This window comes from Macadamia integrifolia, chromosome 6 (assembly GCF_013358625.1).
Source record: "Macadamia integrifolia cultivar HAES 741 chromosome 6, SCU_Mint_v3, whole genome shotgun sequence".
In the NCBI taxonomy this organism is placed as follows: Eukaryota; Viridiplantae; Streptophyta; class Magnoliopsida; order Proteales; family Proteaceae; genus Macadamia; species Macadamia integrifolia.
In genome coordinates this window covers 14,751,671-14,767,886 of record NC_056562.1, presented here as the reverse complement: position 1 = coordinate 14,767,886, position 16,216 = coordinate 14,751,671, and the positions used below count along the sequence as shown (strand labels likewise).

Below are 16,216 nucleotides of genomic sequence, written 5' to 3'. Positions count from 1 at the left end.
AAATTTAATCTCTCTCAGAAAAATCTAAGATCAATTGTGAAGTTAAAACGAACTGATTATAGCTCAATAATTCCCAACGTGAAGAATATTTGAGGCATCTAAGAGACAGCATCATGCAGCGCCTGTGGTCGCCGACAGGCTGTTCTTCTGGCCTAGAGAATATCAAGCCGCGTGAGATGCACGTGGGATCAGTTATAAAGCTAAGACGCGTTTCAGGGGAACACACATACATCACGTACATCACATACATCAATCATGATCATTAACTTACAAAGAAATGATCCAGTGTTGCTTCAACACGTGCATGTGCATGTAATCTTGATTAATTGTTAAATAATATTAATGGGAAGTAAGGATAATAATAAAAAATAAACGAATTATTTTCCCATCTTTTCAAAGGTGGAGAAAGAAGTGAATGAAAAATTGAATCAGACAACTCCATTGAAAGAAAAATTTTAAAACCATTTGTGTCCATTTCTGAGAAGAAAGGAAGCAGTCAATAGCTAGTTTGACAAGGAACCCCATGGAACAAATAAGATAAAATTAGGTGACCAAAAAGTTCAATTTCTGGTTCTATTTTCAGCACTAAAGATAGGATTTGAAAGAACAAAAGAAAGATAGACAGTTACACTTGAGTTTAATTTGAAGATTACATGGAGGGAAAGCCAAAAGAAACCCATCAACATCTTCATAAATTTAATTTTTCTTTTCTTTTTTTCTTCCCAGACATGTTGGATCCTAAGAGTTTTCTTCCGGTCGGTCTTGTTTTCTCATTATTCATGATACTTATCTATCTACTTAGCTTGATTGATCCTTACTACAATAAATTAGTTTCCATTTTTTCTTTCTTCCATCAACTTTGGGATGGGAGAGTTGGATTCCTATAGTTCTTGCAAGCTTCAATCATGTCCAGAGAGGTTCCCAGACTGAGCCCAGATTGTTGTCTTCTGTGAAACACCCATTCATTTGGTAGCTGTTAAGAGGGCTACTGATGAAGCTGTACTGATCCAAAGATGGTTGGATGGGCTGTTGTTGAGACTGAGACATCTCCTTGTAGATTAAGGCCAGAAGGTTTGCTTGCTGGCAATGCATGTTGACAAGCTCGGCTTGGGTCTTTGCCAATTGCGCCTGCAAATCGCTCACTTGTTTCTGCAGCTGGCAAATCGCTCCGGCACACCCGTAAACTGGGTCTCTAATCCTCGCATTCGCTTCATAAACCATGCTACTCACTGCATCAGCCCTCTGTGATTCTGGTAGTTCCTGAAATTTTCATAATCAAAATCAGTATCCGAGAAAGAATTTCTAACAATTGGTATAAAAGCTGAAGGCACGAAACTCGAGGACGAAGGAAAAACCCCCCCCTGGCCCAACTAGCTAGCTTTTAAGGATGTGTTAAAAGTGGGGTTTTACCTGTAAGAATTTGATGATGTTGCTTGCGCCGAATACTCGATGAGCAGTGGTGAACTTGAGGGGTTCCGTTGGAGGAAAGTAAGGGGCGAGCACGCATTTCTCGACACATCGACGACGGAGGATCTTACAGGCAGCGCAGGGGCTGACGACAATGGGAGGAGGAGAAGATGGGGAGAGGCCAGGGGAAGATTGAGATTGAGGAGAGGAGGGAGAGGTAGTGGTTGTGGCGGTGGTGGTGGTGGTGGTGGTGGTGGCTGTGGCTGCTGAGTCAGTGGAGACCATCTTTAATTTTCTTCTTTTTCGGCTTCTTCGTTGCAGTCGAAGGAGAGGAGAAGGGAATTGAGACTTGAGTGTGAGATGTCCTCTCTTGGGGATTAAAGGAAAGGTTATATAGAGGCTTGAAGGGAGAGAAAAAAGGAGACTTTAAGAGAGTGGGTCCCAAGGAGTTATGATGTCATTCCGTATAAAAACCACCTCAGCATCTAATATCCGTCCTTTACCCGCTTTAACAGTTTATGATTATCGTTTTTTAACGAATTAACGTGAGCTGGATCTGCCGTTCCGTTTAATGTTTTCCGTTTCGGCGTTGGTGTTTTGGTAATTTCATACCCTATCGTTTGATCCAAACGCGTTTTCTTTTTGTCAGTAGATAATGGAGAGTGATCTGGAACCGTTGATTCCAAGGAACGGAGAAATATATCGAATGAAGTGGACATTGGCTTTCAGTGTGGTGACAGTTAGGTAAGGTTCTTTAGACGAGTGAGTACCACTATGATCTTTAAGACTTTTGTGTTTGATTTCACTCTATGAGTTCTCATATACAAAACCTGATCTAGATTGGTTGATCAAACCATGGTTCAAAGAAGTGAAATAAGCAATGAGATTTGCCTCACCGATTTCGAGTGATTCTGGTTAAACAAAAATTTGGGATAAAGTCTATAGAGAATTTGAGAGAGCGAGAGAGTTTAAAACACTCAAGGTATCGTTTAATAATGTTTCTGCTGTTTTTGTATCTAGAAACAACAGAAACGGCTTTTCATGTTTCTGAAAATGAAAACAGATTTTTTGGTGTTTGATAAATCTGTTTCTAGAAAAGTTCTTTGCAGATATGATGCCACTAAAAAAAAATCCAATTGTATCATCGGATGCCCAAAAGAGAGAGGGTTCGGTTGCCTCTTTTAGGTTTAAATAGTTGAGAGATTCATTGGGCACAACAACTTTTTTTTCTTTCAAAATCGTTTCTAAAAACGGCAAAATAAGTTCCATCAAAGTCTTTTCTAGAATTGTAAATTGTCATAAAATTTGATTTATGTTTCTAAAAACGAATGAACCATAACAACTTTATCAAACTTTTTTAGGTTGTTTCTTCATTTTTTGAGAACAAGAAAACGCAGAAACGGCAGAAACGGAACATTGTCAAATGGTGCCAAATTTCTGTCGTTTCTGCATTTTCTTGTTCCCAGAAACTAAAAAGCAGCTTAAAAGCGTTTAATAAAGTTGTTCCGTTTTACCCGTTTCTAAAAACATAAATCAAAATTTATGTTTATTTACAATTCTATAAACAACTTCAACAAAACAAGTCCGACTTGTTTCGTCGTTTTTAGAAACAAATTTGATTAAAAAAAAAATGTTGTGTCCGATAAATTTCTCAACTATTTAAATCTAAAAAGGCAACCGAACCCTCTCTCCCTTTTGGGCATCGAATGATACTATTGGATTTTTTAGTGGCATTATGTTTATAAAAAAACGTTTCCAGAAACAAGTTTATCAAATACCAAAAAATCTATTTTTATTTTCAAAAACTTGAAAAGCTGTTTCAGCTATTTCTAGACACAGAAATAACAAAAACGTTATCAAATGATACCTTAGAATGATACTTTAAAGTGTTCATCGTTATTTATAAAGGAAAAATGCCCATTAGAAACACATATTCAAAGGGTCCAAACAATGTAATTTTAATAAGAGAGAAGTTATAGAAAACTATTATCATCGGCATCTAATGCATTCTTAATGAAGTGAAAACATGAGATCATATATGCATCAAATGAAGTTCGTCTAATACTGGTAAAACCTTATCAATGTCAGATGAAGAGTAATACATGTCTGATAAGATTCCTCCTGATAAACCCCAACTTATAATTACACTTTGGCAAGCAAAAAGAAACATAAACACCAAAATCTATTGGAAAGAAATATTTAGAAATTTTTTTAAAAAAAATTAATACAATAACATATTAGAATACATCAAATCCAAAGTACCGAAAAAAGATGAGCTAAGGTCTCCATAACCCAACCCATCCCATCGTGATATGTATTAAGGAAAAGCTACAACTATATATATATATATATAGAGGGAGAGAGAATATATATATATATAGAGAGAGAGATGGTTGGGCTCTCTCCCATTTTGTTGGGATGGCAAAAAGAAAAAGAAAAGAATGGTGCCACTTGTCAGCCTTGCAGTAGCTCGTGGCCGATTACCATGACGAGGGATTACTACTGTTGGGAAAAAGTGGTGCTACCACCAGTGAAACATTACAAGCTTTCCCACCAACCTCTCTACCCAACTTAGTGACGTGGCTATTAGACGTAAAAAAGCCCATGGGCCTAATGTGGTGGGTCAAGAGTTGGGTGGGGATATGGCCGTCTCGTGGCCCACTTGAAAGAGAATCTCTCTCTCTCTCTCTCTCTCTCTCTCTCTCTCTCTCTCCCTGTGTTAAATCTTGTTTATGTCCTCAAAGACTGTGACCCTTAAGCAACTTACCACCTTTTCTAAGCCTAAATGTCTCCATTTCCTCTCCTTAGAAAAAGGAGGTGACTTTGCTAGATTTAACATGGGCTTCTAGTGGAAGTGGTTGGAGACCCTTGGACCTTATCATTCTCCCCATCTTCACCCTCTACCTAAGTCTTCACTTTTCAAGTCTCTCTCTCTCTCTCTCTCTCTCTCTCTCTCTCTCTCTCTCAGAGAGTCTTCTGCGTGTGGACTGAGATTTAAAAATGAAGCCATTCTACACTGTAAGAGTTCATCATTCCATTAGTCAACATTCACTGGTTAAAAAAAAAAAAAAAAAGGTGATAAAAGCAGTTCATCATCTTGTAACAATCACTTTATTATGCCCTAATTGTGTCTACTAATTCTAGTCCAATCACTACTGTTTACACCCAACCACCAAATGATAATCTACATCTAGAAGGAAAACTCCCTAGCCTGTTTATTCAAGAACCAAATATGCATAGGATTCATGTCTACCCCTTTCAATGAGAGTCCCATCAAGGTCCTTTCCTATTAAAAAAAAAATATGACCTAACAAAATCAAGTATAGTTAGGTAGACCAAACGTTTAATTGTGTCATTAAATAATTTTTTATTATTTTTTTAATACAGTACATTGTCAAATCAAAATGCTAGAGGTAATTTTTAAGTTTTTTATTTTTATTTTTTATTTTACTTCCAGTCATTTATGTTTCAAAACAAATAGAGCCTTTTTTTTTTTTACGGGTTTGAAGCGAATGTCAATACGGTTGAAATTTTGCATAGTACCATGAACCGGGCACGGGGTAATTCAATTGGGTCAATCTCTATCAGCAATTTTGTGGGACCAACTATTTAGAAGGTTGTCGACCTTATCGCATGTATGCCATATGTACGGCGGGAGATGCACGTTGAACAAGATTTTCTCATGGACAGGGCAACATGCTGACCTAAATGTATTTTATATTAGTTTTTCATTCATTAAATGTGCAAAGCTCATGGGGCATAACTGCAAGTGAAGTGAAGTAGATTAGCTTGTTAAACTTCACTTATTGCTAAGATCATGGGAATATATGAAGAGGATAAGTAGCTTAGCTGTTAACTTCACTGATGTGCTAATCTCATGGGACTAAGATTGACTCAAAATGAGAAAGACATTCCCTACTCATAGTTTGTAATCTGTAATACATTAAGGATTTCGGTGTCCACACGCTATTTCTTCTTTTTTAAGTCTTTTCCCCACCATGACCGTTAGCATTAGAGAACACCATTGGAGACAGCTAAGGTGGAGCCACAAGCTTTCCTTTCCTCCTCTTTCCTCCAATTCTTTCCATTTCCAATCAAGTCGCCTATTCAAAATGGTGACTGTAAGACACTTCTAATGTCAAAATATAAGGTTGGAAACCACTTCTCTTAGCTACCCTTTTCAAAGTCCAAACTTTTAAATACTTGGAGGGTATTGTGTTGAATTTTATTTATTGAGGTCATGCATGTCATCAAATTTGATGTAAGAAATGATCATATTATAGCTAATTTATGGAAAGTCAAGATAAATCATAAGTCACGAGAAAATTTTTTGATGTGATATTGTCATGTTCAACGGAGACCTTTGAATACTCTATCTAATTAACGATTTAGATTAAAAAAATAGAGACAGACCAAAAATAACCCTCAAATATAATCTCGAATAGAGCTGATTGGGACAAATTTGAGTTGTCGCATGGGTGTGATCAGCTTTCATACTAAGAAGGCTACATTGTTCTGGTTTCGGGGCCACTCACTAGCTAAAGTGGCAGAGCACATAGGAGAAACTGGTATTTAATGAAAGCCTTTTAGGCAAAGTGATACAATAAAGTATGTTGAGCTTTTATATACTACTTTGTACAAAAGGACAGGTATATATATATATATATATATATACTAGGAGAAACTGGTATTCAATGAAAGCCTTTTAGGCAAAGTGATACAATAAAGTATGTTGAGCTTTTATATACTACTTTGTACAAAAGGACAGGTGTATATATATATATATATATATCTTTAGTCTCCATATTTCTAGATTCGAGAGTTGAGATAGTGGTACAATCAGCTTGATCCATTGTCTAATTTAATCTTATACTTAAGATGATGAGGACTGAGTTACCCTTTTCCCTTCGCCCATGGCTTAAGATACTAAAAGAGTATCTTAAGCCATGACATCTTACCTTTGAATGGACTAAAGAAAGATATTTTCAAATTTATAAAATATTGGACGAGTGCTAATGAAGAAACTCACCAACCCATGAATCCAATCTTATGGCCACATCATGATGGATGAAGAGATTCTCTCTCCATCCTACGCGTGACGACAAAAAACTTTCTCCATGTTGACAAAGTGCCATATTTTGGATTTGAAACATTCCACTTCTTTATGGACAAAGTGAGACTCCTTTTAAGTTTTTAATGAATCTATATATCATCAACTTTTTCCAAAACAACAATTCCAAACCCTTTGAAAAAAAATAAATTTACACTGTGAATACCTAAAAGGGATCCTATATACAATGACTTCCAACCAGGTCACCATACTTAAATCTTTTCATGGAGGTCTTGCAATACAATTAGTCCTCCAGAAAAACTACTTAAAAGGATGTTACCACTTTCCACGTGCAACTTGCTTGATGATGCATGAACTTACTCTCTTCACATCAAGAAAGGGGTGAAGTAAAATATTTCATCTGTCATATTTTTCTACAAAAATATTAAGATTTTAAATCTTCTAAGTATACATTATATGCCAAGCAGAAAGTGAAGTTTCAATAACACAGCTCTTATCATTAAAAATGCAAAAAAGGTACTGATGGTATTTTCTTTGAACCCCAGCCTGCAAGAGCAGGGCTTTGCTAGTTACTAAAGTAGTTCTATTACTTACAACAGTGCATCATAAACACCATATTGAGACAAATATTGAAACTTATACAGTTCTGATAGAAGAAACAATGTCTTGGGAAAAAGAGCTGACACATAGATATCTCTGTGTCTATCCAGTCACATTCATCAAGAGATGAGATTAAACTAATTATGTTAAATAATGCAACCTACCAAAAAAAAAAAAAAAAACACTCCAAAACTGAGTAAGTATTCCTCAACAACAGTAAACAAATATAATACTGCAGAAAATAGAATAAATAAAATAGTTCATTCACTTTATCCAGATAAGAGATGCAAAAATGCTGCAGATGATGAAAAGCACAATCAAGGAGGAAGCAGGCTGCAAGTAGCAGTGACTCTCTGGACTTGCCTGAATGTCAAAGAAATCCTGGACTGCAATAATTTTAACAGGGCTGTACTTCATACTTCGGATCGCCTCCACACTTGCCAAAGCTCCAGCTACTGTAGTAATGATTGGAACCTTATATGCAAGAGCCATCAATCTGATCAATAGCATCACTTGGACTCGTGGTCACCATCAATTGTATGTGTCTGTTTGCATTCTAATCAATGAAGAGCTGAAGGCCAGTTCACTGCTTCAATAACACATCTCTTATCAGTCAAAATGCAAAAAGGTTCTGAGGGGCAGTTGCCTTTGAACCACATCCTGCAATAGAAGGGCTTCGCTAGTTACTAAGTAGTTCTCTTACTTACAAGAGTGCATCATAGACAACATCTCGAGACAAATATTGAAAAATATACAGTTCTGATAGAAGAAATAGTGTCTTGGTATAAAGAGCTGAAACATAGCTGATTCTGTGTCCATCAACCATTGCATTCATCAAGAAATGAGATTAATCTAATTATAATATACATTGCAAACTACAAACCCACGCGAAAACCGAGTAAGTATTCCTCAACAAGTAGAGAAAGATGATACAGTAGAAAACACACATAAAATAGGTCATTCACTTTGTCCAGATAAGAACATTAACAGGACAAATTTAACAAGAAACAAACAATAAAAAGGATGCAAAAATACTAGAGACAATGAAAAAACACAATCAAAGAGAGGAAGAAACAGGTTGCAAGTTGCGGCGACTCTCTGGCCTTGCCTGAATGTCAAAGAAATCCTGGAGTGCAATCATCTTAACAGGGCTGTGCTTCATACTCCTTATCGCCTCCACACTTGCCAAAGCCCCGGCTACTGTAGTAATGATTGGAACCTTATATGCAAGAGCCATCCTCCTCAACTGCCGGCCATCAATCTGATCAAGTGCATCATTTGAACTCGTGATCACCATCAATTGTATCTGTCCGTTTGCAATCATATCACCAGCATGTGGTCGCCCCTCATGCATCTTCAGCACCCGCTCCACAGGGATACCCTCCAATTCAAGCACATGGGCCGTCCCAGACGTTGAGACAATCCTAAACCCGAGCCCCGAGAAGGCACAGGCCAGCATGGCAAGGTGTGGCTTTGTCAAATCATTTAGGCTGAGGAACACAGTGCCAGAGACCGGTAACCTCTGCCCTGCAGCAATCTGGGCCTTGGCAAATGCAACTGAAAACTCAAAGTCTATGCCCATGACCTCACCAGTGCTACGCATCTCTGGGCCAAGCAGCACATCACAGCCTTGGAACTTCTCAAATGGAAGCACAGCTTCCTTGACTGAAACATGGCCTGGGATCACCTCCTTTGTGAACCCAAGTTCATGGAGTGATTTCCCTGACATGAGGAGGGAAGCATACTTGGCCAACGGGTGCCCAATTGCCTTGGATACAAATGGAACTGTGCGGGAAGCACGAGGATTGGCCTCGAGTAGAAAAACCTCCCCAGATAGTGAGATTGCATATTGGCAGTTCATGAGTCCACACACGTTCAGCCTTTTCGCCAGTTTTGTTGTCCACGACCTTATTGTATCCAAGCAAGAAGATGGGATTGTCTTTGTGGGAAGCAAGCATGCTGAGTCACCCGAATGGACACCGGCCTGTTCTATGTGCTCCATGATCCCACCAATCACCACGTTGCCATGCGAGTCAGTGAGTGAGTCAACATCAATCTCAATAGCATCTGACAGGTACCTGTCAATCAGGACAGGACGCTCAGGATCCACCTCAACAGCATTCTCAAGGTAGGTCATGAGCTTGTCATCACCATACACAATTTCCATTGCCCGCCCACCCAACACATACGATGGCCTCACAACAACAGGATAGCCTATTTCCAAGGCTATTGCCAGAGCATCAGCTTCACTCTTGGCAATCCCACCTTTTGGCTGCTCAATTTCCAGCTCCTTCAGGATCGCGTTAAACCTTTCTCTGTCCTCAGCTGCATCAATGGAATCAGGTGATGTCCCCCATATACGAACCTGTCCACTCCCACTGGAAGCCAAGGGCTTGTGCTCATCCAAGTAGTGCTGAATTGGCAGTGCCAGCTTAAGGGGTGTTTGGCCTCCAAACTGCACGATAATACCATCAGGACGTTCCAAATCAATGATGTTCAGAACATCCTCAACAGTTAGTGGCTCAAAGTAGAGCCGGTCACTTGTGTCATAATCTGTTGACACTGTTTCAGGATTTGAGTTCATCATGATTGTCTCAAATCCAGCTTCCTGAAAAGATAATGACAGAATCTTAAGTGCTGCAAAATCAGGATCTTATATTAAATCAAAATGAATCAACGTGATAAAATTAATCTCATCAAATTACTACAACACGTAGGTCTCCACTGCAACTGGTGCAGCATTAATCACACATCCAACTGATGGGCCTTGATACTTGAGCCCAAATATCCAATGCAATCAGCTAAGCTGGAATGGCTTCAACACCAGGTAATAAGAACACCAACATGCCTGTCAGTGGTATCTGATATAATAATTGGGTGCAAATGGAGCATCTGCTGTCTATATAGGCTTATACACAAATATATGTGTCAATGTCATTATCTGACATGTATACAAGGTATCAGACACATTGGATATTAAGAAATAGTGTAATCTCTTTCCCTTGCAACATCAATGCCATATCCAGTAAGAGGGAACATCTCAAAAATTTTTTGGTGAGGTGCTAAACAATAGGTGCATTGCTTCAAATGGTCCAAGTCACCGAGCATTTGAAACATATTGTATGGAGAAGATGGTAAATTAACCAATGATAACCAAAAACTATCAAACCAAAATCCATAAGTAAAAAATAAAAAAGGAAAACCCAACCTGGAGGGCAAAGGAAGTATGGCAGCAGCAGTAGTCAAACTCGATACCTTGGCCTATTCGGTTTGGCCCTCCACCCAAAATCAACACTTTCTTCCTTTCAGTGGGACTTGATTCACACTCATAATCATAGGATGAGTACATGTACGGAGTGTTGGCTTCAAACTCAGCAGCACAGGTATCAACCCGCTTATATGCTGGAGTTACCCCAAGTGAAATCCGCTTTGACCGGACTTCTTTTTCATTGGATTTAGTAGCAAAAGCAATCTGCTTATCACTGAAGCCTCTCCTCTTCACTTCATAGAAGTCATCCTTCGTCAGTTGAGATAAGTTCTGCGCTAAAAGGAATTGCTCCACATCTACCAGCTCTTTCAGCTGAGTAAGAAACCACTTGTCCACATAGCTCAGCTTATGAATCTCATCAACCTTCATCCCTTTCTTCATTGCCACATAAATTGCATGAATGCGATCTGGGTTTGGGACTCGAAGGCTGTACTTCAATTGGTCCCAGTCCCAGTCCAGTTCCTTGACCTGTGCACAACCCCAACCGGAGTAGCCCAACTCCAGCGATCTAACTGCTTTCTGGAAGGATTCTTGGAATGTGCGCCCCAATGCCATGGATTCACCAACTGACTTCATTTGGGTTGTCAGTATTGGCTGAGAACCTGGGAACTTCTCAAATGCGAACCGAGGTATCTACATGTTCGCAAAAGAAAAAATTGATGGATTAAGACACCAAGAAAGAAAAATTGACATAATAGGAACAAGATTTAAGACATCAAATAATAAATATATGTTTCAGCAAACTGAAAACAATAACAACAAAGTTGGGTAGGAAACAAGGAATAAAAATGTGTAATTCAATAAGGTCATTGAATATAATGGAAAATAAGTTCCAAATCCAAGGAGAATTTTCTGTACAACAATGTTTCAAACAGCTTTAGTTTTAGCATTTCATCAACGAGACACTAGACATGGAAAAGACAATGTTAATGTTTTTTTTTTCCCCCCCTGCAACCTTCATCTTCAACAATGGGAGTACCCAAAATAGAACAGCTGGGTTCTACTCAGCCATATCAAAGTGAAATTATTGGGGACAAAAGAAGTGGCTTCAACTTCCAATCAATTGAGCCTTTCAAATCAACAGCTACTATATAGTCTAAATCAACTGAAACAAGAAAAAGCAATTTGAAGCTCTAATCAACAGAACACAACTTCATCTCCAATTAAATATTTCTAATAATGCAGGGAATAACCAATCAGCAGCAGTAGAGGTATCATCTCACCAACCAAGTGAAACATAAAGCTTGAAATCAGCTCCTGAACTCTAATTGACTGGTACAATAATGGCAGAAAAATGTAGAAAAAGTTAAACTTCCACAGGGAAAGCTAGATTGCATTAAAGCCGATTCTTAAAGCACATAAGAATTACATAACAAATGTTCTTCTTCATTAAATCAGTAAGTCGAGGAAATGAACACACAATCTAATTTGGAAGTACCTAGAAGCATGGCTCAAAATTTGTGTTGAAACTTGAAAAACCTAAATTTAGTCAAACTATATTTTTTTTTTTTCGAGTTGGCTCGAAAACAAAACAGTGTGCGCATCACATATGTTGCCAAGTTTAGACCGAAATTTCAGTCAAAATGCCGAAATGGCCAATACAGTTTGGTCATACCTCATTTCAATACAAATTTTGTATATTACTACATTTCAACCAAAACCTCTGGGGAGCCCCATAAATCCTTTTCTTTTTTTTTTTTTTGCCAAAAAACTCACCTTTGGCTGTATCAACACATTGTGGGGTAGTACAATTCATATACATCAATCATTTGTTGGATCCAAGAAAATATTTGTGCCATCACATACTTGAACATTTATGGTTTTACGATGACATCAATGTAGTGACATTAATTCGTCAATTTGGTTCCACGTTTAACTCTAGCATCTGTATTTTCTTTTTATTTTACTTCAACTTCTTCTTGACCAAATTACTCAATAGTGTTGTAAAAGCACTCTACACAACACAATTGAGACCAATAGAACCTAAATCAGCACCCAAGCAACTGCTCAACTGTTTAATTTACAAAATGTCCAATTTAGAGAGAAAATAAAGATGAGTGTAAAAAGATACAAATGGATTTGTAAACATGACCCGTGAATTTTACACAGCAACTTTGGCTGCAAGACCAGAAGAACTCCATATTGCTGTCTCACCATCTCCTCATGTCAAGCTTCTTACCAGTAGCTCCCAAGTGTCAAAGAATGACCTTTTCCATGCTTTTCTTCAACTACAATTGGAAGCTTCAGCTGGCATTACAAGGAAAGATTCCAATAAACAATAGATGACTTTTTCAAACATTCATCCTCCCATAACCTGATTTTGACAGTTGACACAGTTACATCTTTATATTTAATCCATCTGATTGATCTATCCATAATCCTTACTTGTCACAAAATTGTGAACATTTATGTTAACAATTTAATGAATAGAAATAGATTTCAGTTGCCTGGCATAAAAGTGCCTTAGATTCAAAGGCTTGAACAGTTGAATGCATCATCAATCATTGTGGCTCATCATTGTGGCTCAATTAAGGGTGGTTCCTTTACTTTTCTTTTTTTTTTTTTTTTAGGCTGTTCATGATTCGGTAAATAGGCCACTGATTGGCATCCAAGAATGAGTGAGGGGCCGGGAAGCCCAATGGATCTTAAGGGAGATTCATCTCATTCTTCTCTCAGCAAGGCCTTTAAAGGTGTTGCAAGAATGATGTTAAAATATCCCTCCCATGAATTACCAATAAACACCATCACTTTCCCAGATATTTGTTCAAAGATTCTACCAATAATTTCAGAGCACCATTCACCATTATGAAATAAATTTTCATCCACACCAAAAATGTATTTCCTCTTTAACACATTTGAAGAGGAAATTATTGGAACATCAATTTGTAAATAAGAATAATGAAAACTTCAATCGACCGTCATGAAACTACCAATAAAAACACAAATTCAAAAACCAGTTATAAAGACTTACAAGGCATGATCTCCCCAAAAACTGATCATTCTACCAAAAAGATATTTAACCATACTATGTGGAGATATCATGATAGTCAAGGTCAGAAAAATAACAACAATACCAAGTCTCCCTAGCTTACAAACATTGCATTATGTAGTATAAGGTGTCCGTCTATAACAGACAGTTAAGTGTCTACTTTGTTCTAATCTTCTCACGGGAATCTTAGTTTGATAAATTACAACACATATCTGTCCTATTATTTCCAGTGTAATAACAAATCAGGTCATGAATTTTTTGGATAATTTTCTATTATTTATCAGTTGATTCCTACCTGGCAAGTTTTCCCAATATGTATCAACTAATTAACCAGATAAATTGACAGAACATGGAAATACGAATGATACAGGAACAGTTCAATGTAAATGGTAAGGAAAGTGAATGCAAAAAAGAAACAGGAAACATCTAACTTGCCTTTGTCACCACGTAATCAATAGAAGGCTCAAAACTAGCCGGTGTTTTCTTCGTGATATCATTTGGTATCTGGTCCAACGTGTATCCAACAGATAACTTTGCTGCCATTTTTGCTATTGGGAAGCCAGTAGCTTTGGATGCCAAAGCTGAAGACCTTGACACTCTAGGGTTCATCTCAATCACCATTACCTCCCCATCTTTAGGATTTACCGCAAATTGTACATTTGAACCCCCGCACTCAACTCCAATCTCTCTTATGATTGCAATCGAGTAATCCCTAAGGCACTGGTACTCTTTATCCGTCAGAGTTTGAGCAGGGGCCACCGTAATGGAGTCCCCAGTATGAACACCCATTGGGTCAATGTTTTCAATGGAACAAATAATAACCACATTGTCAGCCAAGTCCCTCATAACCTCAAGTTCATACTCCTTCCATCCCAACAAAGACTTCTCCACCAGAACCTGGGATGTCAAACTGGCCGCGAGCCCAGCCTTGCATATCGATTCGAACTCCTCCTTGTTGTAAGCAATTCCACCTCCGGTTCCACCCAATGTGAATGCAGGCCGTATGATCAGAGGAAACTGGCCTATGGAATTGGCAATCTCAATACACTCATCCAGAGTGTTACCAATCCCAGAAGGCGGCGTTTTTATTCCAATGTTCTTCATGGCTTGCTTAAACAAATCTCTGTCTTCTGCTTTCTTGATCGCATCGAGTTTCGCTCCAATCAGCTCCACACCGTACCTTTTGAGAGCGCCGCTTTCGGCCAACGCAACAGCGAGGTTAAGAGCTGTCTGGCCGCCCATGGTGGGCAAGAGAGCATCGGGCCTTTCCTTCTCAAGGACCTGTTCGACGAGCTCGGGTGTCATCGGGGTGATGTAGGTCCTATCAGCCAAGTCAGGATCGGTCATAATAGTTGCAGGATTCGAGTTTATGAGAATCACTTCGTATCCCTCTTCTTTGAGGGCCTTGCATGCCTGCGTCCCCGAGTAATCGAATTCACAGGCTTGGCCGATGACAATAGGCCCTGCGCCCAGAATCAAAATCTTCTTAATGTCGGTTCTCTTCCCCAACGGCGTCCCACCAAACGGGCCATTCCCCGAGCCATTGGTGGCCACATTTGAGCCACCATGCTCACAACGCACGCAAGACTTGGTAGAGCAAGCGAGCGTTCGCCCCTGGTGGAGCTTCAAAGATGAAGCATTATTTTTCTTCCCTGTCTTCTTCAAATATACTAGTAAAGGCACACCCGTGGATTTGGACGACGAGGCAATACAAGACGACGGCGACGAAACCAACCTAGCTGGGAAGCTTTCGCAGGGGTTTATGCACATACCCATCACTCTCCTTCCTCCCTCCCTCTCTCCCTCTCTCCGACTGTGGGTTGAGATAAAAAGCTAAACACCAGAAACAGCAGAAGCACCAAAAAGCACGAGAATTAAACTTCAAAAGAGCAAAGAAATCGATGATCTGTAGGGCAAATAATGTAAGACTGTCAGGGTAGGCAGAGAAGTTACGTAGAACCAGAATCCGATGAGAAAGAGAAGAGAGTACAAGGGATCTTCAATAAGTAATCTATCTTTTCTTTAGGGTTTTGAGGATCTTCAATGCTTTCCCAATCAGAATTTTCAAAGCTTCTTCTTCGACTTCTATTAATGGAGGACTCACCACTTGTCGCTGATCAGTCCCTCAACTCCTTCATTTGCTTTCAGTTGCAGTGACAGTCTCTCTCACTTTCCACCAAAAAAAAAAGAGTCTCCCTCGCCTCTCTCTCTCTCTCTCTCTCTCTCTCTCTCTCTCTCCGAGTCCAATTCCTGGAAAAAAGGCTCTTCGATGGGGTCTTATCTAAATATGGAGAGAGAAAAGGACAGGAAGTGGGGGCATCAACCGATGGGTCTAGGGCTTTTTGCAGCCTAGCACTTGTCTCTTATTGGAGAATCACGGGACCCGCCATTGATGGATCTTAATTTTTTGAAATTAAATACAATTAGAGACAGCTTAACATATTAACCTTTTTCTCTTAAATACAATTAGGTCACAGCTTAAAGCATTTTAACCTTTTTCTCTTCCTCTTATCCACTCCTAGTGGCATTTTTATGGGCCTTTTGGTGTGGGGTCTTGGTTCCACAACATGGCAGCTTAGACCAGTGATTTACAAATTGGATCGAATCGATTGATTCTGATTTCGGCCGATCCATATTAGACCAATCCCAATTGAATCGGTAGAATCAGGGATTTATGGGTCGATTCGAAGTGGAATCGATTAGGAAGGATCCTGAGTCTGTAATAGTATTGGGAAGGTACGATCTTGGATTAGACAATGCTCTAAGAATAATTATGGAACAAATGAAGAAGACATTGGATGTGAAGTTGGACTCCCCACTCGTCAAGCAGGCCCAAATGGGGTACTTTGTGTAATATAAGTTTTCAAGGGAAGATCATTGA

The 16,216-nt window shown here is 39.0% G+C and overlaps 2 protein-coding genes across 3 annotated transcripts; both read right to left on the bottom strand.

Annotated features, from left to right (window-relative positions):
• Positions 1-597: 597 nt before the first annotated feature.
• On the bottom strand, positions 598-1,755 carry LOC122080972 (LOB domain-containing protein 1-like). Its single transcript, XM_042647875.1, has 2 exons — positions 1,411-1,755; positions 598-1,260 (listed from the first exon to the last, which is right to left on the bottom strand). The coding sequence occupies exons 1-2, from the start codon at positions 1,690-1,692 to the stop codon at positions 904-906; spliced, it is 639 nt and encodes a 212-aa protein (XP_042503809.1). The 5' UTR covers positions 1,693-1,755; the 3' UTR covers positions 598-903.
• A 5,329-nt stretch (positions 1,756-7,084) lies between these two features.
• On the bottom strand, positions 7,085-15,568 carry LOC122080971 (carbamoyl-phosphate synthase large chain, chloroplastic-like). Of its 2 annotated transcripts, none has more exons than XM_042647874.1 (4): positions 13,771-15,568; positions 10,287-10,979; positions 8,187-9,686; positions 7,085-7,738 (listed from the first exon to the last, which is right to left on the bottom strand). In XM_042647874.1, the coding sequence occupies exons 1-4, from the start codon at positions 15,109-15,111 to the stop codon at positions 7,688-7,690; spliced, it is 3,585 nt and encodes a 1,194-aa protein (XP_042503808.1). In that variant the 5' UTR covers positions 15,112-15,568; the 3' UTR covers positions 7,085-7,687. The 2 variants fall into 2 exon arrangements, with proteins under 2 accessions (XP_042503808.1, XP_042503807.1); XM_042647873.1 differs by lacking the exon at positions 7,085-7,738 and having other exon boundaries at positions 7,886-9,686; positions 13,771-15,168; positions 15,289-15,567.
• Positions 15,569-16,216: the final 648 nt, after the last annotated feature.

What these genes read in the sequence shown, in the direction of transcription:
- LOC122080971 (XM_042647874.1), bottom strand. Translation starts at nt 15,111, where the DNA reads ATGGGTATGTGCATAAACCCCTGCGAAAGCTTCCCAGCTAGGTTGGTT. An exon ending in ATACTTCCTTTGCCCTCCAG is followed by an intron (nt 9,687 to 10,286) that starts GTTGGGTTTTCC and finishes TTATCTTTTCAG; the next exon opens with GAAGCTGGATTTGAGACAAT. An exon ending in AGGATTTCTTTGACATTCAG is followed by an intron (nt 7,739 to 8,186) that starts GCAAGGCCAGAG and finishes CTTCTATTGCAG; the next exon opens with GATGTGGTTCAAAGGCAACT.
- LOC122080972 (XM_042647875.1), bottom strand. Translation starts at nt 1,692, where the DNA reads ATGGTCTCCACTGACTCAGCAGCCACAGCCACCACCACCACCACCACC. An exon ending in ACATCATCAAATTCTTACAG is followed by an intron (nt 1,261 to 1,410) that starts GTAAAACCCCAC and finishes TGAAAATTTCAG; the next exon opens with GAACTACCAGAATCACAGAG.